The sequence below is a fragment of the Rana temporaria genome, chromosome 1 (genome assembly GCF_905171775.1).
Source record: "Rana temporaria chromosome 1, aRanTem1.1, whole genome shotgun sequence".
Taxonomy (NCBI): Eukaryota; Metazoa; Chordata; class Amphibia; order Anura; family Ranidae; genus Rana; species Rana temporaria.
In genome coordinates this window covers 450701698-450724034 of record NC_053489.1, presented here as the reverse complement: position 1 = coordinate 450724034, position 22337 = coordinate 450701698, and the positions used below count along the sequence as shown (strand labels likewise).

The following is a 22337-nucleotide window of genomic DNA, read 5'->3' as shown; positions in this document are numbered from 1 at the left end:
AAAAATTGATAAAATATAAGAAATAATAATTAAATAAAATAAAAAAGTAATTAAAGTAAAGAATAAGAAAAATAAGAAAATTATACAAAAAAAAAGTTATAGCGTAAAAAGAAACAAAACATATTTGAACTAACCGTGCCGCCCCTGCCATCCAATTGCCATCCTTCGTTGATTGGGGGGGGGGGGTTCGGTTGGTGGGGAGAGGGTGCATTGCGGAACCTGGCCTTGGGGAGGCAGGGAAAGGAAATCCGGACCTGCTGGCGACCCTCTCGCTTCCTCCGCCCTGGCAAGGCTGCAATTTGGGGCACAGTGAGGCTGCAATTTAATTATGATATATTTATTAAATAAAAAGTAAAAGATATTGTGTTTTTTCCAAAATTGTCGCTCTTCTATTGTTTATAGCGCAAAAAATAAAATCCGCAGAGGTGATCAAATACCACCAAACTAAAGCTCTATTTGTGGGGAAAAAAAGGGCGTTAATTTTGTTTGGGAGCCACGTCGCACGGCCGCGCAATTGTCATTCAAAGTGCGACAGTGCTGAAAAGTAAAAATTGGTCTGGGCAGGAAGGGGGTGAAAATGCCTGGTATTGAAGTGGTTAAACATAACTCTCCATATACAAGAATCCAGTATTGCCTGTGGCAGTTTATCTACTGAAGGAGATGGTCGTTTTTCTGGGAAATGATTATAATTCTGGAGTTCTGCATTAATACACATTATTCACTAAATGTATTGCTTTTTTTTTTTGTAGACTCTTTGCAAAGCTCTGATAATGCTAAGAAACAAAGATTTAATAAGCCCAGCAGTACTTCTTGAGCTTTTCTTCGAGCTTTTCAGATGCCACGATAAACTTCTAAGGAAGGTAAATCTATTTATAATTTGGGATTTAATTTAGTTTTCCCTGGTATCCAAAATGTGTGCTAGTGAGGTTAAACACTACTTTGCAGATAGAGAAAGGAGCTGTGTGTTAGTGGGCATCCTGACCCTCCTGCTCGCCCCCTCCCCCCTCAAGAGGCTTTCTTAACACCAGGGAGAGCCTCACATTACGGTGGTGAGTTTCAGACAGAAGAACAGGAAGTGAGGATTTCTCAGAAGAAATAAGGACATTTAAAAGCAAAATTGACGGATGAGGTAAGTGAAGGAGGACTGCTCTGAGGTGAGGGAAGTTATTTAGGGAAAACATTTTTTACCTTTACAATCCCTTTAAGTTCAATGCACCATAGCAGCATTGCAATGCATTAGCTTGCATCACATCCTGCTGTGCTGTACTATTTTTTTCTTCTTCAGTGCATACCAACAAAATGCACTGGTGTGAGCTGATGACATTGGTAAAAAAAGCATTCTGCCTTGCCTTTGCAATAGGACTGCAGTGGGCAGCCCTTCCCAACACAGATGGTGTGAATGGGCCCTTATTGTAAATGTTGAGTCAATTGAAAACTGATATTTTAGTTTTAGGTGCACGCTTCAAGGAGGATTTGCCCACCAATTTGTTCTTTTAGCTCTGTAGTGATTAGGGTTGTCCCGATACCACTTTTTTAGGACCGAGTACAAGTACCAATACTTTTTTTTTCATGTATTCGCCGATACCGATACTTTTTTGAAGAATGCCCCTTACATTGGCGGTCAGTGGGAAGAATGCCCCTTACATTGGCGGTCAGTGGGAAGAATGCCCCTTACATTGGCGGTCAGTGGGAAGAATGCCCCTTACATTGGGCGGTCAGTGGGAAGAATGCCCCTTACATTGGCTGGCCAGTGGGAAGAATGCCCCTTACATTGGCGGCCAGTGGGAAGAATGCCCCTTACATTGGCGGCCAGTGGGAAGAATGCCCCTTACATTGGCGGCCAGTGGGAAGAATGCCCCTTACATTGGCGGCCAGTGGGAAGAATGCCCCTATACATTGGCGGCCAGTGGGAAGAATGCCCCTATACATTGGCGGCCAGTGGGAAGAATGCCCCTATACATTGGCGGCCAGTGGGAAGAATGCCCCTATACATTGGCGGCCAGTGGGAAGAATGCCCCTTACATTGGCGGCCAGGGGGGGTTAGTTCTTATTCACCAAAGAAAGGCAGGTCTCCCCTCCCCCTGGGCCGTTCTTAGTGCACTGCTTATCAAAACTCCCTCCCCCAGCAGTGAAACAAACAGGCAGGAGACCGAGTCACATCCAGCAAAATACCTGCCAGGGTAATGGGATTTACACAGCGGGACATACTTTGTTTTATCTGCTCAAAAATTCTGAGCTGTCCCATGTCCAGTGCTCAAATCCTGCGTTGGTTCAAGCAGAGAAACAAGCCTTCCCAAATGGCACCCTAAGCAGAGAAAATGCACGGAGCCACCCCTTCCACCATATTCCTAGGTAAGAGAGAGACATCACTTGTTTCCTTCCCCAGAAAGGGACACCCAGGCAAAAAAACAGCAGAAGACACGCTTGTCATGTCACTTTACTTGCCCGCCTGAAGAATGCTCTGTTCTCCGCTCTGATCCCTGTCGCGTACTCCTCCCCTCTCCACTCTGATCCCCGCCGCGCTGTACGCCAAGCCACGCTCTCCACCCTGATCCGCTCTCCGCCCGCTGACTTCTCATCTTAAGTATCGGGTGAAGCATCGGGTGCATTTGTACAAGTACTCGCGCAAATGCTCGGTATCGGTCCCGATACCGATACTAGTATCGGTATCGGTCCCGATACCGATACTAGTATCGGTATCGGGACAACCCTAGTAGTGATGAAATCTTTTTGGTGTGTGTTTTTAGATTTTTTTTTTTTTTTTTTTTTTAATGTTGTGTGGTGTTTGGTTTCCGTGTAGCAGGAGTGAGGAAAATAAATTATGGGGTTCTATCTTCCTGCTGGAGCCTTCAAAATATAAAGAAGTTGGAGCTACAGATTCCTTAAATAAATTTATTTTATTTAGCTAGCTGTAATGTATGGATTAGCATAATTGTGTGACAGCACTTATTTAGTATTTTTTAAAGTTATTTTGGCTAAATTGGTCATTAATTGCTTACCATATCACCACCTCAATGCAGTATAAAAAATGAGTAAAGATTTATTTAATAAACCATATACAAATATATTACTGCATGATACAAATTTTTTATTGTGTTTTTTTTGTTTTTTTTAGACTTTATATACTCACATTGTGACTGACATCAAGAATATAAATGCAAAACATAAAAACAACAAAGTGAACAGCGTAAGTACTTTTGTGCAATAGACTAGCATGTGCTGCTGTTGTGAGCAATGAGATAACCCCATTTATTGTATTATTTAGACTCTACAGAACTTCATGTACACAATGCTCAGAGACAACAGTGCCATGGCGGCCAAAATGTCATTGGATGTCATGATTGAGTTATACAGGAGAAATATCTGGCAAGTACAATTCCTTAACTACTGTTCTGTACATTGTTAAAAACAATTGTTTTCATTTTTGAGTATACAGTGGAACCTCGGATTGCGAGTAACGCGGTTAACAAGCATTTTGCATCACGAGCACTGTATTTAAAACTCGGTTTGCGAGCAGGTTTCAAGCCGAAGCGGTGTGCAGTACCGCGTTTGGCCTGGGGGGGGCGGAGCCGTTCAAAAATGTTTAAAAAACCTTGTAAATACTCCGTTCCCAAGCCTTTTCGAGTTCAGCCGAGCTGTCCTCGGGCGTTTCCAGGTGTATCCGAGGCTCGACGCGCCCCCCCCCCCCCCCCCTGGCCACACGCGGTATTGCATGCCATTGAAGTCAATGTGGCACGAATTATTTTAGTTTTCATTGACTTCTATGGGGAAACTTGCTTTGATATGCAAGTACTTTGGACTGCAAGCATTCTCCTGGAATGGAGTATGCTCGTAATCCGAGGTTCAACTGTATATTTACAGGATATAACTTTAAATGTTGGTACACTATAAAATCATTACAGTGCTCACCTTTTCTTCATCTAAAAGCAGGCCTTTACCCCCCCCCCCCCCCCCCCCAAACACAAAATGTAACTGTGCTGGCGGCACTGCATGCCCATCTAGAAGCGTTCAAAAAGTTATTTTGAAAATCGATACTTTTTTTTAAAAACTGATAATTTTTTTTTTTCTTCTTGGTTTCCTTGAGGTACCTCACAGGTGCCTCCTGGGAAGGCCATGTCACTAGTGTTTCAGGGAATTCTGGCCTAATCTCGTACATGCACTATATGAAATCTGGGACGGCCTGTTCTTGAAGAGTAGCAAACCGTGTCAGATCTCGTGTGATCTGCAGCATGCCCTGTAAGTAACCTCATACGGCTTGATATATTTCAAAAGCTGCCCCAGATTAGCTAAGGCTCATGTGCCAGATCTCATTCAGTGCATGATCTCAACACACCAAATCTGGCATGACATCATTTGTGGGACAGCAAAGAAAGTAGTACGAAGACACCAGCCACTGATGACATATGTTTTGAAAATGATGGTGCGGTGGCCGGGCACATTGCAACTGATACATATGACTCTGTAGGACAGGGGTCAGGAAAATTTTTGGCTGAGAGAGCCATGAATGCCACATATTTTAAAATTTAATTTTGTGAGAGCCATACAACATGTTTAAAACTAAATACAAGTAAATGTGTGCATTTTATGTAAGACCAACACTTTTAAAGTACAATAAGTCTCTGAATTATTTTTAATAACGTTGTTATGCTCCCCCCCACTGTAATATCCACGTCGGCTCCCCCCACTGTAATATCCATGTCATCTCCCCTACGATTGTCTGCTTGCTTACCGTGACTACACAAGCAGGCAGATCCACCACGAGCAGTTGAGACGTCAGCGCGCAACTCACCTAGGCCGCCGGGTGTACCAAGATGGCCGCCGCTCCGGAGCTAGGCTGAAGCCGCAGCCTTTCCTATGGGCTCAATCCACGGATCGGCAAACCACGCGATCCGCGGATTGAGAGGCGAGAGCCAGATGTAGCCATCAAAGGAGCCACATCTGGCTCGCGAGCCATAGGTTCCCGACCCCTGCTGTAGAAGGTAAAAAAATGGACACAAATATTTATATATGGACTCATTATATTGTGAGTGCGGGGAGGGTGTATGTCTGCTTTAAGGCTCCGTTCACACCTGAGCAATTTTCTACTTGAAGCCTGTAGCTTTAAAACGCTCAACAAGCCAAATCTCACTAATTCCAATGGCCCCTGTTCACATCTGAGTATTCTGTAGCCTAAAGCAAAATACCTCATCTTTTTTTTTTTTTTTTTTTTTCTTGCTCTCCTCCCACTTTAGTGCTTTCTATTGTCTAAACAATAGGCCTGAAGCTGTAAAACGCTTGTAATACACTTTGCTTTAAAAAAAAGCTTGTAAAAAGCGTAAAAAAAATGCCCGAAAAACGCCCGTAAATCGATACTCGGGTGTATATGTAGCCTCACGCTTGCCAGTCCTGGTATAAATGGATCGGGTATCAGTCTTAGATATGGAATCTAACTGATGAAGTCAAAACTGTTTAGGTCATTGTCACAGGAAGTATTGAAAGAAGAGGGTCAGCATGAGGGCTATGTAACTAGAACTTTTTTTTTATTTTTTTTATCAGTAATTTCAATATAATAATTGCTTTAATAGCAATGTAAACTTTTTGCACTACCTTATTATCTGTTCTTATTTGTCAGCTTTTGCTTCTGATCACTGATGCAGCGAGGCCCAGTGGACCCTACAGCAGTTTTGTGGGCTGCTATATATGGCTGGAATTTTTCATTTGGGAGTCTATATAAGAGATTAACATGCACATTTTTGGTTTGTTAAAATGGATACTTGTCATTTTTCATAGGAATGATGCCAAAACTGTCAATGTGATTACTACTGCATGCTTTTCTAAAGTCGCCAAGGTAGGTAAACAGTAATTACACATTTGCATCTTAGTGAAAGCCTATATATCATAATATTACAGTGCAATTAGATTTTGGTTACAAGGTGTGCTTTCTGCCATAGCTAAATACGTTGCACAAAGTATTTGTGAAAGTTGTAGTTTAATAACTGTCTTTATTTTCAAGGCAGTTGTAGACAAACAAGTAATAACCTTGTGTTGGTGTTACCAGCCCTGTCTGAGTACTGCGCTGCTGAATACTAACCTTCCATCCCTCCTGATTACCATAAAATAAAGGGGAGGTGAAAATCCAGCATTGAGACCTCAGGTGGGCAGACAACACTGTTTAGGATTTCAGTGCAGCAAAAACAGCATTGTACGCTCACTACAAGAAGGTAGGGTCTCTGGCAGGACCAACAGAAATGTCTCTGCAATTTTAGTGGGTTTTAACCACTTGAACACCAGCAACCTTCCAGTACGTCGCTGAACTTCAAGTGGTTATAACGGGATCATCCCCGTACTGTGTTTAAGAGCTGATGGTTGGCTCTCTTGTAAAAGCAATCCTAGCAGCTGCCTAGCTGCTGAATTACTTTTAAAGGGGGGGGGGGACACACACACAGGGCCCCCCCCCCTTCTGCGGCAGTATCAGGCTGTTTTGTCCCACCTGATCGACCAGCCAACACTAGCATTTGGTCACACCGATCTTGGTGAGATCAAATGCTTTTGAAGGCAGAGGAGGGATCTCTCCATAAAGCGTACATGCCTATTGCTGTCACAAAACAAAATAATTAAGTGCTTGGGCGCTAAGGCAAATGTGCGTGTCCACCCCTGCACGCAGGCAAATTACGATCTGGCCACGCATGTGAGGTATCGACACAAACGTCAGATCGTGGCCAGTAATTCTAGCACCAGAACACCTGTGTAAGTCTAAAGTGGCAACCTGTAAAGGCTTTTAAAGCATCGCTTTTGTATAGTAAAATTTGCGTAGTTATATTGGGTTATGTAGTGTTTTTGTGCAATAAAATTGTAAAAAGTGTATTTCTCTTCTGTTCATGGACGGACACAGCAGCCTTTGACCTTAAGGTTATATCCGCTTCCTTCCAGGAGAGTTAGGCAGAAATTCAGCACTTAAAGTGTTAACTTTTCTTCAGTGCAGCTCCTCCCAGGGGGCGTGGTTCCCTGGGTATAACCCACACCCTGCTCTAGCAGCCTCAGTTTTTCTCTGCCTAACGTCAGGAGAGGACAGGCACTCTGGAGTCCCTGTACTCTGGAGATTTTTTTATTTTTTATTGTTTTGTTCCTGCATTTTTGGATCCTGAGATTCTTCTATCAACTGCCGACTGGGTGACAGGCTGGGTCTTGACTCTAGTAGTCCCCCCATGTTCGGTCATCGAGCGTGTGCCGGCCCTCAGCTCTGGGTCGTCCACGACAGGCCCCATTGCTCCAGGGGCGGCCGGGGGAACTTCATGTTCTAGGGCACACATATGACCGGTCTCTATGGATTTGTCACAGTGTGTCTGGCCGACAGCCATGCCGTTAGTGGACGTTGGTTCTGTCTGGGACACCTCCAGCCGGTGGTCGCAGGACGGGTAAGTAGTGGCCCCTTGCTCAGGTAAAGTGGCATGGCTGGAATTTTCCCCTGGGAGGTCGACTGAGGGTTCACCCTGCTTTCCCCTCTCCCTCCTTCCCCATTTGGGTAGCGGCTGTGAGGGGGGGCCTTCTGGTGTCTTTTTTACCACAGGACCTGTGTGTATAGCGGGGGCTGTGTGTGTTTTTACATACAGGTTTTTGTGTGCTGCGCTGTGTGTACTGTGTGCTGCGCTGGGTGCTGTAACTATGGGTATTTTAAACTGCGCAACGGCCGCCATTTTGCCGTGGTCGCGGTTTATATGGCTCGGCGGCCATTTTCCTGTAGTCCTATGGTGTTTTTTTTTCTCATACGGCGGCCATCTTGGATTTCTATTGGCCTTGTGCGGTCGTTTTAGCGCTGCAAAAAGACCGCAAATCTCCCTGAGGTGACAGACGCAGTGCAACCAGTTTTAGTGCACACCTCAGATCTTTCTCAGCTCACGCTGCACCGGGTGGGGTGGTGAGTTCCCTGGGGGCCTCTACCTCTTTTGTAGCAGCCAGGAGGTGACCGGTGGGTTGTTCTGCCTTGCAGTTCAGGGTGACACAGCGGTGGGGCATTATGGAGCCTGAACTGGGATCCCTTTTGAGGACGACTTTTTGAAAAAGTGGGTCTCTCCTCCGTCTGTGGACCCTCCCGTGTCCAGATTGAGCAAAGTGGAGGCTGTGGCCCGCTCCCTCTTCACTGTAGTGGGTTCGGCTGTGAGGCCGGTTTTGGCGGGGACTCTGGTGTCACAGACTCTGACCGAAAGGGCAAAGCTTCTGCTGCAGGAGCTGGAGGCGCAGGATGCTTCCGAGACCTGCAAGGACCTGGCTGAACAATTGGTTCAGGGTCTGAAGTTCGTCTGTGAGTCGGTCCTGGATACGCTCCCCTTGCTTTCCAGGGCTTCCGCCTATGCGGTGGTATTGCGCCGCCTTGTGTGGCTGAAATGCTGGTCTGCGCACCAGTCCACAAAAAAGGCCTTGGTGGATTTGCCCTTTAAGGGTGAGCAGCTTTTTGGGGCATCCCTGGATGACATTATTAAGGATGCCACAGGTGGTAAGAGCACGTTGCTCCCACAGTCTGGGAAGGGCAAGTAGCCTCGCCGTAAGCAAGGGCCCTCCTTTACTGCTCCCCGGTGTTTTTTTCATGCGCCCAGCACGGCGGGAAAAAGTATGCAAGGTGCTAAGGCCCCCCGCTGTGGGGCAGAAGCGCACCTGGTACCGCAAGTCCAACAAGCCTGCAGACAAGCCTGCTTCCGCATGAAGGTCTGCTCCCGCCTGTGTCTCGGGTGGGGGGCCGGCTTCACGAATTCGCGGCTCTGTGGAGGTCTCTTCTTTCCGACCGTTGGGTTTGCGAAGTAGTTTCCTCGGGGTACAAGATAGAGTTTCTCTCTTGTCCACCAAACAGATTCTTTCCTTCCAACCTCCAGCTTCCTCCGGATCGCTGGCAGGGGCTGTCCAGGATCTACTGGACAGGGGAGTGATTGTGCCAGTTCCCTCGCAGGAACGGTTTCAGGGGATTTATTCCAATCTGTTCGTGGTCCCCAAGAAGGAAGGGGCCTGTCCAATCCTGGACCTCAAGGCCCTCAATTGTTTTGTCAAAGTGCAAAAATTCAGGATGGAGTCGATTCGCTCGGTGATAGCGGCACTCAATCAGGGGGACTTTCTGGCGTCCTTGGATATCATGGACGCGTACCTACATGTTCCCATATGCATAAAGCATCAGATTTCTGCTCTTTGCGATCGGGGAGGACCACTTTCAATTTGTGGCCCTCCCGTTCGGCTTGGCCTCGGCACCGCGGGTTTTCACCAAGGTGCTCGCCCCGATACTAGCCCTGCTGAGGCAGCGAGGAATCGCTATTGTGGGATATCTGGACGACCTTCTCCTGCGAGCTTCCTCAGGCTCAGAATTAGAAGAGGACGTGTCTATCACGTGTCGGACTCTCCAAGAGTTCGGCTGGCTTCTGAATATCCAGAAGTCAGTGTTAGTTCCGTCCCAGAGACTGGAATACCTGGGACTAGTCCTGGATTCCGCGGAGGCGAGAGTTTTCCTCCCAACGGAGAAACTGAAGACCCTGCAATCTGCAGTAAAGCACTTGTCGACCCAGAAGTGGTCGTCTCTTCGATTCTGCATGAAAGTTCTGGGTCTGATGGTGGCCTCTTTCGAGGTGGTCCCGTATGCCCAAATCCACACCAGGGAGCTACAGAAGGAAATTTTGTCACGTTGGGACAAGCTCCCGTCTTCTCTGGATTACCAGATTCAGTTGAGCCATCTGGTCAAGTCTTCCCTGGTGTGGTGGCTGACGTCTCCGGTGCTTCGGACCAGGAAGTCTTTTCTACCGTGCCACTGGACAGTGGTAACGACGGATGCCAGCCTCTCCAGTTGGGGGGGCGTTTGGGGCACCCAGTCAGCCCAGGGGCGCTGGACTCGGGAGTCCCGCCTACCGATCAATATTCTGGAGCTCTGAGCAATCAAGTTGTGCCTTGCCAGGTGGTCCCTGGATCTGCAAGGCCAAACGGTCAGGATCCAGTCTGACAACACCACGGCCGTGGCGTACGTCAATCATCAGGGAGGCACAAGGAGCTCAGCTGCAGCGACGGAGGTCACTCACACCCTTCGGTGGGCCGAAAGGTCCATTCCGGCTCTATCGGCCGTGTACATTCCGGGATTATAGAATTGGCAAGCCAACTTCCTAAGTCGCACAACACTAGACCAAGGAGTGTGGTCTCTCCACCCGGAGGTGTTTCTGAGTCTGTGCCAAAAGTGGGGCACTCCGGACGTGGACCTCCAAGCGTCCTGTCTCAATCGGAAGGTGCCACGGTTCGTGGCCAGGTCGAAGGACCCGTGGGCGGACGCGTCAGACGCGTTGGTAGCACCTTGGGGTCACTATCGCCTAATCTACGCTTTCCCTCCTCTGAAACTTCTTCCTCGTCTGCTGCGCAGAGTGAAAGCCGAAGGGAATCCAACAATCCTGATCGCCCCAGATTGGCCGCGCCGCTCCTGGTACGCGGACCTGGTGCGTCTGGTGGCAGACATCCCCTGGCGTCTACCCCTGAGAGAAGATCTTCTGTCGCAGGGTCCGATCCTCCATCCTGCTTTACGGTCGCTGGCTTTAACGGCGTGGCTGTTGAAAGCCAGGTGTTGAAGGACCGGACTGGGGCCTATCGGGCTTGGTGGTTTCTACCATGCTGCGTGCACAAAAGTCTACTTCTAGGAGAATTTACCATCGTACGTGGAAGGCCTACATCTCTGTGTGAGGAGATGAAGTGGCACCCCCGTACATACGTGGTGTCCCGGATTCTGCTGTTACGGGGAGTGGAACAGGCTCTCGCCTTAAGTATGGTCAAGAGTCAGATTTCTGCTCTGGCTGTTTATTTTCAGCGACCCTTGGTACGCACGTTTGTACAGGGGGTCCGGCATGTGGCCCCTCCGGTGCGCCCTCCACTACCCCCATGGGACTTGAATTTGGTCCTCTCGGTGCTTTAACAAGCTCCCTTTGAGAACATTCGGAAGATCCCCTTGTTGACTCTGTCACAGAAGGTGTTTTTTCTGGTAGAAATTACCACGATCAGACGGGTGTCTGAACTGGCGGCCTTGGCCCCCTACTTCGTCATCCATAAGGATAAGGTGGTGCTGCGTCCGCAGCCTTCTTTTCTCCCAAAGGTCGTTTCGGCTTTTCACATTAATGAGGACATTGTTCTTCCATCCTTATGTCCTCAGCCGAAGAACCCGAAGGAGGCCACTTTACATTCCCTGGATGTGGTTCGGGCCCTTCAAGTGTACTTATCAGCGATGGCTCCGGAAGTCGGACTCACTGTTCGTGTCGGTGACTGGTCCTAGAAAGGGCCTGGCAGTCTCATCGGCCACCATTTCTAGGTGGATCCGACAGGTTGTGCTTCAGGCCTATGCCCTGAAGGGGCAGGCGCCTCCTTTTCGGGTCACGGCGCATTCAACCAGGGCGATCTGTGCCTCTTGGGCTTTCCGACATCAAGCCTCTGTGTTGCAGGTGTGTAAGGCAGCAACCTGGTCGTCGGTCCACACTTTTTCAAAGTTTTACAAGGTGGATGTGAGTGCATCTTCTGATGCCTCCTTCGGCCGCAGGGTGTTACAGGCGGCAGTTTAAGGTTGGAGTTCCTCTGTTGAGTAACTCCGGTTTTGTTTGGGGTGAAGGTTGGTTTGCTGTTTTCCCACCCCTCAAAATGTTTTGACACTGCTTGGGGACGTCCCTAAGGTTAAAGGCTGCCGTCCATGAACGGAAGAGAAAATGGGATTTTTGTACTCGCCGTAAAATCCATTTCTCTAAGTTCATGGACGGACACTGCACCCACCCCTCCTGTGTTTGTACTGCTTGTTACGAACTGAAGCTGCTAGAGCAGGGTGTGGGTTATACCCAGGGAACCACGCCCCCTGGGAGGAGCTGCACTGAAGAAAAGTTGTTAACACTTTAAGTGCTGTATTTCTGCCTAATTCTCCTGGAAGGAAGCGGATATAACCCTAAGGTCAAAGGCTGCTGTGTGCGTCCATGAACTTAGAGAAATGGATTTTACGGTGAGTACAAAAATCAAATTTTTTTTCCCCCAAAAAGGTGTATTTGAAAAGCCGCTGTGCAAATACCATGTGACAAAAAAAATCGCAACACCCACCAATTTATTCTCTAGAGTCTCTGTTTTCAAAAATATTAAATGTTTTGGAGTTGTTACATGTAAACAAAGTGCCAGATAAGGCCTGGTCTTAAAGGGGTTGTAAAGGTTTGTTTTTTATTTTCGAAATAGGTTCCTTTAAGCTAGTGCATTGTTGGTTCACTTACCTTTTCCTTCCATTTCCCTTCTAAATGTTTTTTTTTTCTTTGTCTGAATTTCTCACTTCCTGTTCCTCCTCAGTAAGCTGTTCTGGCTCACTAACCACCGCTCGGGTGATGGTGGCAAGCTTACTGCGGAGAAACAGGAAGTGAGAAATTCAGACTAAGAAAAAAATCATTTAGAAGGGAAATGGAAGGAAAAGGTAAGTGAACCAACAATGCATTAGCTTAAAGGAACCCATTTAGAAAATAAAAAACAAACCTTTACAACCCCTTTAAATTGTGTATGTGCTGTATTGCAGGTAACTATATTTTTTTGCCCAGACATACATTATGACAAATGAATATTGAAGTTTTCACTATATATTTTGTATGTACGATTAGGTGTGCTTAGTATACAAATGTTTTCATTGACTTTCTTTCTTACTAGATATTAGTTGCTGCATTGCAGTTCTTCCTAGGAAAGGATGAGGAAAATAAAGACAGTGATTCTGAGTCAGAGGTGAGTTAATGTTCATGTGAATGTGCTGCATTTATATGTAAGGAATATTTTGGCAGCTAAAATGAGTTTTGTTGAGTTATTTCAGGATTTCCTTTTTCATTTAAGGATGATGGCCCCACTGCTAGAGATCTGATGGTGCGATATGCCACTAGTAAAAAGAATACTAAGAGCAAGAAGAAGCTTGATAAGGCCATGAAAGTCTTGAAGGTATATTTCTTTTTTTAAATCAAAACGACTTTTATTGAGCATAGAATAAAAGTATGTAAACAATCGGGTCAGAAGTGCAACATGCACTACAAGTGCAGATATCATTCATTTGACATACATAGGGATATGCATAGTTGATACACCTTGAGGTAGGGTGACATGAGGAGTAAATGGTTTCAGGTAGGAGGGGGAGACACAACACGGCTAGAGCGCGGTGGCGCCGGGCACACAGACAGGGGGAAGTCACTGCCATCAGGAGGGGGCCAAGGGAGGTGGGGGGTTGGGGAGGAGAGGGTGGGGGAGAATAGGTAGCGAGTGGGGATAGCGTCTAATTCCCAGAGGACCAGGTGGAAGGTTCTTCTAGCCACTTGTCCCAAATCTTGTTATACTTTTTTGGGCATCCTCGACGGGAGTACATTATTTTTTTGTAGGGGAGGGTGATGTTGACAGCTCTAATCCACTGTTGTAGGGTGGGTGGTGCCCCTCTCATCCATTTCCTAGCAATCTGCATCCTAGCGAGGAATAATGTTTCCTGCAGAAATGTGTTAAGGTATTTTCGGCTTTCGGGGAGCGAGAGGAGCCCCAGCACACATTGACGTGGGCAGAGCGATACGGGGGAGCCCATGCGGTCGTGGAGGAATCGGACCACCTGGGTCCAGTATCCCTGTATGGGCGGACAGGTCCAGAGCAGATGAAAGAAGGACGCGTCGGGGTGGCCGCAGCTGGGGCAGTTAGGGTCATGGTCTCGTCGGAATTTAGAGAGGCGATGTGGGGTCAAGTATGATCTGTGGAGAATAAATAGGTGAGTGAGGCGGTCAGAGAGCTTGGGGGAGACTGTCCTGCAGTTAGTAAGGGCCTCACCCCAATTCTCGTCGGTCAGCGTGCCCAGGTCAGGTTCCCACCGTGCTTTCAGGCGGAGGGCCATAGCGGCCGCGGCCGGCTGAAGGAGGTATGTATATAGTTGGAAAATTAGTTTTCGGCCGTCCGATCCCGATACTATATCCACAGGGAGGGGAATCTCGAGGGCCGGTATGGGGCCTTCAAACTGTGTATTGAGTGCGTGTCGAAGTTGGAGGTAACGAAAGAGCATGTAATTGGGTAATGTAAATTTAGTTTTGAGGGACTGAAACGACCTGACCGAACCCCGAGTCACCGCCTGTGACAGGTAGACAACTCCCCTGTTAATCCACAGGCCGCGGTCGGGGATGGAGGCAAGCTCAGGTAAAAGGGGATTGTCCCAGAGAGGAGTGTGGGAGTGAGGGGAGGGAGCTGCACCGATGCGCAGAGCCAGCTGCCAGACCTTGCAGTGATGGAAGAGCATATGTCCGGCTGTGTCCGAGCGAGGGGGGAGGGCACGGGGGGCGCGGAATAGGAGTTGGAAGGGATGAAACAGGGGGCCCGAGGCATGAGAACAGACCAGAGTGGAGTAGCGGTTCCTGTCGGACCGATTGATATGAAAGAAATGCGAGAGCTGGGAAGCTAGGTAGTAGAGAAGTAGGTCTGGGAGCGCAGCTCCGCCTAGTTCAGTAGGACACTTCAGGACCTGCCAGGACAGTTTGTGACGGGAGGAGCCCCAGATGAAGGAGTTGAGAATAGCTTCCATGGCCTTAAAGATGCGTGGTGGGAGATACAGTGGGGCTTGCCAGAAAACGTAGAGCAGTTTGGGGAGAAGGATCATCTTAATGAGGTTGATGCGGCCCGTCACCCCAAGTGGGAGACGGGACCAGATTTGTGTTTTGAGTTTGAGCAGAGTAAATAGGGGTTCAACATTAAGGGTGATATAGTCAGAGAGGGACCTGGAGATCGTGACACCTAGATATTTGATAGTGCTAGCTCTAATCAGGGGGAGGGAGGCCTGGTCGGCGGTGGGAGCACCGAGGTCCAGGGGAAGGATTTGGGATTTGGACCAGTTTATCCGGAGTCCGGAGTACAAGCCGAACTCCGTGATAACCCGGAGGGCTGTCCGAAGCGAGGGCCCCGCGTCAGCGAGGTACAAGAGCATGTCGTCCGCATAGAGGCTGACGACCTCGGTCAGCCGACCACAGCGGAGGCCCTTGATGTCAGTGTGGGCTCTGAGGGCAATAGCAAGGGGTTCTACGGCCAATGCATACAGCAGGGGAGAAATAGGGCACGCGTGCCGCGGGAGAGAGAGAAGGGGGCTGAGGTTCGGCCGTTGACCTGGATTCGCGCTGAGGGAGAGTGGTAGAGGAGTTGGAGCCACTTGACGAAATTGGGGCCGAACCCGAAATTATTCAGGCATTCCCACAGGTATGCCCATTCGACAGAGTCGAAAGCTTTGGCCGCGTCCAAACTGACGACCACCCTGGACCCAATGTCCGAGTGGTGCGCCTGGAGGTTCATGTGTAACCGCCTGAGATTGAAGGCCGTGTTTTTGCCTGGCATAAACCCGGATTGATCTGGGTGCACGAGGCTGAGGATAACTTTGTTGAGACGCAGGGCTAGGATTTTGGCTAGAATTTTGATATCGAGCTGAAGGAGGGAGATGGGTCTATAGGATTCAGGGAATAGAGGGTCTTTACCCGGTTTGGGTATGAGGACGATCAGTGCCTCGCTCATGGACGGTGGGAGGGAGCCCGTGTCGAATATGTGATTGTACAACTGACAAAGCCGTGGGACGAGGGTCTCGCTGTATTGTGTATAAAATTCAAGGGGCAGGCCGTCGGAACCGGGCGTTTTGGACGTGGGAAGCGCCGACAGGGCCTCCGTGATGCATTTCTCGGTAACTGGGGCCTCGAGTTGGGCTATCTGGGAGGGTGAGAGCTTGGGGAAGGTAATACTGTTAAGGAAGGTCAACAGCTCATCACGAGTGCGGTGTGCTGTAGATGAGTACAGTTCGGAGTAGAAGGATCGGAACTCCGTGGCCACCTGGTCAGGGTCAGTTACCCTGGACCCAGAGGCCAACTGGAGTGTGACCACCACCGGGGGTCTGTATTCTAAATGGGCTAGGTATGCAAGGAGCTTACCAGCGCGCTCTCCAAATTCGTAGACACGCTGCTTACAGAAAAAGATGCCTTGCTTAGCTTTTTCAGAGTGGAGCTGGTCCGTAAGTCTAGTTTGCACCCGAACACGGGCGGCGTTAGCCGCTGAGGGGTCACTCCGGAAGTCATGTTCTAGGGCATCAAGGTGCTCCTCCGCCTGGCGGAGCAGCGCCTTGGAGGTAGCTTTGTGTCTGTTAATGCGCGTAGATAGTATCAGGCGGGCATGCGATTTAAAGGCTTCCCAAACGGAACCAAAGGAGGCGGAGTTTGCATTTGTGTGGAAAAAATGGTCCCACTCGAGTCGGAACGAGTCCAAGTCGGGTAAGACAGTAAGCCAGAACGGGTTTAGCTTCCAGATTCGTGCGGTGGGGGGGGCTGGGAGCCGAATCTTGATCCAGCATGGGGAGTGGTCAGAGAGGACCCTAGTGCCAATTTCTGCCTCGAGGAGGAGGGGGAGGATAGGGGGGGTAGAAAGAATGAGGTCGATACGGGACATGGCGGAGCGCGAGGGGGTGAAACAAGAAAAGTGCGTGTGCGTCTTGTGCATGTGGCGCCATGTATCCGTAAGGGTGAAGTCTGCAAGGAATTTCCCGAATCTAGTAGTGTCAGGGGCTGGGAGGAGAGGAGCAGTAGGGCTCAGTCTGTCTAGGGACGGGGAGATCACCATGTTGAAATCGCCGGCCCAAATGGCCGGCACCGTGGGGTAACGGGCCATGTAGGCCACCCCCTCCTGAAGCATAGTGAATTGGAATGGGGGAGGGATGTAGAAGGCAAGGAGAAGAAGCTCAAGGCCTCCCACAGTTGCATGCAAAAACAATGATCTGCCCTGGGGGTCCGACTGCAAGGAATGTAGGCAAAACTGCACCGACTTAGCTACGAGGATAGCAATCCCCCGGGAGTTGGAAGTGTATGGAGCTTGGTAAAGCCAGCCAACCCAGGGCCTCTTAAGGCATAGCTGTGTCTGGCCTGCTAGGTGGGTCTCGACCAAGATGGACACATCAGGTCGGAGGGTTTTAAGATGGGAAAGGACAGCAGTTCGCTTCACCTTACCTCCAAGTCCCCGAACATTCCACGTTAGAATCTTAAGAGAAGCCATAGCAAGCAGGGGGGAGCATAATGAGCAGTCGGACACCCAGGGGGCAGCACAGTATCATAGAAACCTCTAAACGAATGCAGCACATAGTGTATCATATCATGGAGGAGCCAGGCTGTTCCCAGTGCCGGGTGAGCACGTGGAAGGCCTGGGCATAGGAGACATGTCAGAATGAAGTCAAATGAAGCAAAGAAAATAATAAAAACAATAAAACATATATACATAAGAGCCGAAGCTGAACAGTCTGCATAAACACTGGACCAGCGGTGCAGCTCCATCACACTGCCGATCACCAAACATGGGTGGGCAGAGGCTGGCCAGGGAAACCTGAAGTGGGTTACAGTGTGTACACATAGCGGGGAAGCCATGTCGTTGGTGGGGCCGGGGGGGGCGACCAAGCTGAAAAGCACACAGTTAAGCAGGGGGGGTTGATGAAACCCAGCAACTCTGGTTGTAGGTACAGGTGAGCCGCCAGAGACCAGTAAAAGCAAAAAAGGGGGGGGAACATCAAACACTAAGAGGGGAACCAACAGTATCAGACAGCCCCAGGCCCGTGGTGCAACTTCCACCCTGACACAACGGAGGATATATATACAAAGGGGGTAACCTTGCACCAGGGACAACTCACGGTTCTGCAGGGGGCCATAGAGGCGGAGGATGTCCATGGGAGAAAGGACCGCTGAGATGACGAGTCAGCGGGTATTGTCAACAAAATGGCGGGGACCCCGGCCGGGGTCTGCGGTTCAAGTCACGATGCCTGTTAGAGATGAGGGAAAACAGCCGGGAAAATAAGCAAGGGGAGGGGGGAAGGGGGAAGGGAGAGATGGACATTCCTCAGTTCCGCGGGTAGGGGGTGAGACGAGGCCCCCCCGACTGTTTGTGCAAGGTGGGAATCAACGGGGACCCTGGTGCCATAACAGATAACTTACGGTTCCGGGGGTGTGCCTGGGATGCAGGATAGCCAGGGGACGGGGTCGACCGTTGCTGTGCGACGGAGGCTAACAAGGGAGGCGGGTGCTAGGCCTGAGCCCAACCGGGGGCTCCATGCTGGTCGAGCCAGGTCAGGACTGCCTGAGGGTCTTCAAAGAACTGGACCTTGCCCTCGCATACCACGCGAAGCCTCGCGGGAAAAAGCATCGCATAGGGAAGGTGTCGGATGCGGAGTTGTCGCTTGGCCTCGATGAAGCGTGCTCTCTTTTTCTGGACCTCGGCTGAGAAGTCCGGATACACCGCCACCTGCACGTTGCCAATGGGAATGTTGCCCTTCTCGCGGGTGAGCCGGAGGATCGCATCTCGGTCGCGATAGTTTAGGAATTTTGCGATGAAGGTCCGCGGCGGGGCTCCGGCCGGAGGAGGCTTTGCGGCAAGGCGGTGGGCTCGCTCCACGACGAATGTCGAGGAGAAGGCCTCACGTCCAAAGGTCCCGACCAGAAGGTTCTCGAGGAATGTAGGGGGATCGGCACCCTCCGATCGTTCAGGGATGCCCACAAAGCGGAGATTGCACCTCCTAAGACGGTTCTCCATATCGTCTTGCTTGGACAAGACGGCATTGAGCTGATATTGTAGCTGTTCCGTAGTGACCTGGAGGGGGTGCAGGCCTTCCTCCACCTGGTCGACCCGACGCTCTGTTTCAGACACCCGGTCACGGAGCTTTTGGATGTCTTGACGGATCAGGGAGACATCGATCTTCACCTCCTCAATTCTGGACGTGAGGGTCGTTTGACACAGGGCAATTGCCTCCAGGACTCTGGCTGTGTCTCCCGAGGTCTGGGACTCCTCCGCACGTGGCGAGTCGGCGCCATCTTCCCCGTCCGTGTCGTGCCCGTCCTGGCGGAGGTGAGCAAGTTTGGCCAGGGCCCCGGATCTCTTAGGAGGGGACATGGGTGTGTACCAGCAGGTAGGTCGTCTGGGGAGTGCAGGCAAGTTGTAACGGGGATGAGATTCCCCCAGGATCGGTCAAAAAGGATAGGTCTCCGGCGGAGCTCTCACTCTGCACGTCCTGCTACATGCAGCTCCAGACCACGCCCCCTTGAAGGTATATTTCTAGTAACTTGTTGTGGCATCATAGTGTTGTATACATAATGGCTTTTTTTTTTTTTTTTTTAGCATTACAGAATTTGTCCCTGGTGTCTCTAGACTAGCGTCTAGAGGGTTTGATTTTATGATTTCATAATTGAGAGCCCAGAATATCGCAGTATTCAGGTGAACAAGTAAATTTAGTACCATGTTTTAAGGAAACTATTAGGGTTGTCCCGATACCACTTTTTTTGCGACCGAGTACAAGTACCGATACTTTTTTTTTTTTTTCACGTACTCGTCAATACCGATACTTTTTTTTTTTAAAGCGGAGGTTCACCCTAAATATACACTTTAGCTCATCCAGATCAGTGCAGTATATACATTTGGCTATTTTTTTTTTTATTATTGTGTTTAATTACTGTAAATCTGGAGTATTCGCAGACACTTCCTGGTATCCCTCCCGCGGGAGTGGGCGCGTGTTTTCTCTTCCCCAGTGTTTGCTGGGAGTTGTCCGCAATGTCTCCTGGGAGCACAGTGTCATGCATCCCAGGAGACAGTTTACAACGCTGACCGTCGTAATCTCACGGGATTTCACTCGTCACATGACTCATCAAGCAGGTCACGTGACAAGCATTCACTGCTTCCCGGAAGTATTTGCTTGTGAGCTTCACAATGCCCACAAGCAAAATGGCAAATTCCAGCAGCGATTTTTCTAAGTTTACATTTTTGGCCAATTCAGACTGGGGATGATTATAAATCTCAAACACGCGAGTACCAAGTTGCTAAACATAAAAACAATCAATGCACTGATCAAAAAAAATAACGATATACCGCAGAACCTCCGATTTAATGTCATGTGACAGTGGCAGTATTTTATTTTATTTTTTTAACAGTGCGGGGGGAGAGCAGCACAGAACGAGACAGCACTGAGGACGGAGGGGGGCAGTACGGGGACAGTCGGCGGTGATCGGTGCGGCTTTGGGGAAAGTTACAAGCACTGATCATCGCTGTAGAACTTTAACTAAAGCAGCTGAAAAGGGGGCAGATCAGTGCTTGTAACTCCCCTGCCGCAACCGATCACCCTGACTGCCCAGGTATCGCGTGAAGCATCAGAGCATTTCCCCGAGTACAAGTACCCGGGGAAATGCTCGGTACCGATACTAGTAGACGCCAGACCTTGCCGGAAAAATAAGTCTCCCGCGCGCGGGAGTGAAGACATCGCGGCTCCAGCCACTCACATCGTTGGAGCCGCGATTCCTGGAAGACACGCCGAGGCAACATGTCAGCTACCCCGGCGTGGACCAGGTAAGTTACCGACGCCTCGTTCTAAGGTAAATATTTCCTAATGAGCTAGTATGCGGTGCATACTAGCTCATTATGCATTTTGCCTTACAGGTGACAAAAAAAAAAAAAAAACATTTTATGGAACTATACAACCGCTTTAAGAAAACTTTAAAAACGTTTTATTGTATGAAGACCCCTCATACAATGACTGCAAAAGACCAAATGAACCACACCTTTGGATGAACACATTTTTTTTTTTTTTTAAGCTTAATGTGAGTTGGGAGAGATCGCTTTTCCCCCAATCATGGGTTACAAGGGAAATCCAGTCGCATGACCTGTCAATCACATGACTGGCTCTCTTCCAATCAAAGAGCTTTTTATCTGTTAAAGCGGAGTTCCGGCCACAATTTCACTTTTTAAATATAAATACCCCTGTAATACACAAGCTTAATGTATTCTAGTAAAGTTAGTCTGTAAACTAAGGTCCGTTTTGTTAGGTTGTTACAGCATTTAGACACTTTATAAAATAGAAATTGACTGGGGCCATCTTAAGTGTGGGCATCATGAAGCCAGACTGTATGACTGCCTGGATTTCAGCCTTGCAGACCTCGCACATGCTCAGCGCTGCACAAGCAGTGTCAGATCAGGTTTCAGCACCTGTGCTGTCCAAGTCACATGATTCTTTGACTCCTGGAAAATTACACCCACTACATTCCCAGGAGTCTGTGCGGTGTAGGTTAGGAAGCATTAAGCACCTAGGTGCAGGAAGTGGGAAGATTAACTATTCTGCCTAGCAACAACACTTTGAAGGCATCTATAAAAAAAAAAAAAATTCGTAAAGGACTAATGACATTTTTTTAAAACTACTGATGTAATGTTATATTTATGGGTGGAACTCCACTTTAAGTAGAGAAAACTCTATAGGGCATTGCAGACACCATACCAGAGTGTGCTATGTAACCTGAGTGAGTACAATGGAGAGCAGCAGATATATACTATCTGTTATATATTGGTACCTTTTTGTTTAGGTGTGCTTTCTACAGAATACTATAAAGTCAGATCTTGACTTTGTCTGATACTCCTTGTTGCTTACATTTCATCAAGGAGCTCTGTGCCAGATTCTTGTACCTGCGGCGCAGCGTAACGTAACCCGTTTACGTTACACCGCCGCAAGTTTTCAGTCTAAGTGCCCGATCCACAAAGCACTTACCTGTAAACTTGCGGCAGTGTATCGTAAACACGTCCGGCGCAAGGCGGCCCAATTCAAATGGGGCGGGTACCATTTAAATTAGGCGCGCTCCCGCGCCGGACGTACTGCGCATGCTCCGTTCGTAAATTTCCCGACGTGCTTTGCGCGAAATTACGACGCGCCGACGTGTTGAGAATCGCGACGTACTTACGCCGGGAAAACAAAAAAATTCAAAAGCGACGCGGGAAAGACGGGCATACGTTAACATGGTGGAGTAATTTTACACCATGTTAAAGTACCCCTAACTTTGCGATGGGAAACTAAGACTTGCGCCGACGTAACAACGGGTAAAACCTTTGTGGATCGCCGTAACTGCTAATTTGCATACCCGACGCTGGTTTACGACGCAAACTCCCCCCAGCGGCGGCCGAAGTATTGCATCCTAGGATCCGACGGTGTAATTCAATTACACCTGTCGGATCTTAGGGCTATCTATGCGTAACTGATTCTATGAATCGGTCGCATAGTTAGAACGGCCCTAAAACAGAGATACGACGGCGTATCAGGAGATACGCCGTCGTATGTCTTTTGTGAATCTGGCCCTCTATGCTTAACCACTTCAGCCCCGGAGAATTTGGCTGCCCAATGACCAGGCCATTTTTTGAGATTCTGCACTGCGTCGCTTTAACTGACAATTGAGCAGTCGTGCGATGTGGCTCCCAAACAAAATTGACGTCCTTTTTTTCCCACAAATAGAGCTTTCTTTTGGTGGTATTTGATCACCTCTGCGGTTTTTATTTTTGCCCTATAAACAAAAAAATAGCGACAATTT

The 22337-nt window shown here is 49.0% G+C and overlaps 1 protein-coding gene across 1 annotated transcript in view; it reads left to right on the top strand.

The window, feature by feature from the left end:
- SDAD1 (SDA1 domain containing 1) overlaps positions 1-22337 on the top strand; it is a 62048-nt gene that overhangs the window by 12033 nt on the left and 27678 nt on the right. The window contains exons 4-9 of the mRNA XM_040327616.1: positions 750-860; positions 3116-3187; positions 3266-3366; positions 5770-5827; positions 12643-12714; positions 12820-12921. Coding sequence (XP_040183550.1) covers positions 750-860; positions 3116-3187; positions 3266-3366; positions 5770-5827; positions 12643-12714; positions 12820-12921 — 516 coding nt within the window. The remainder of the gene's footprint in view (positions 1-749; positions 861-3115; positions 3188-3265; positions 3367-5769; positions 5828-12642; positions 12715-12819; positions 12922-22337) is intronic.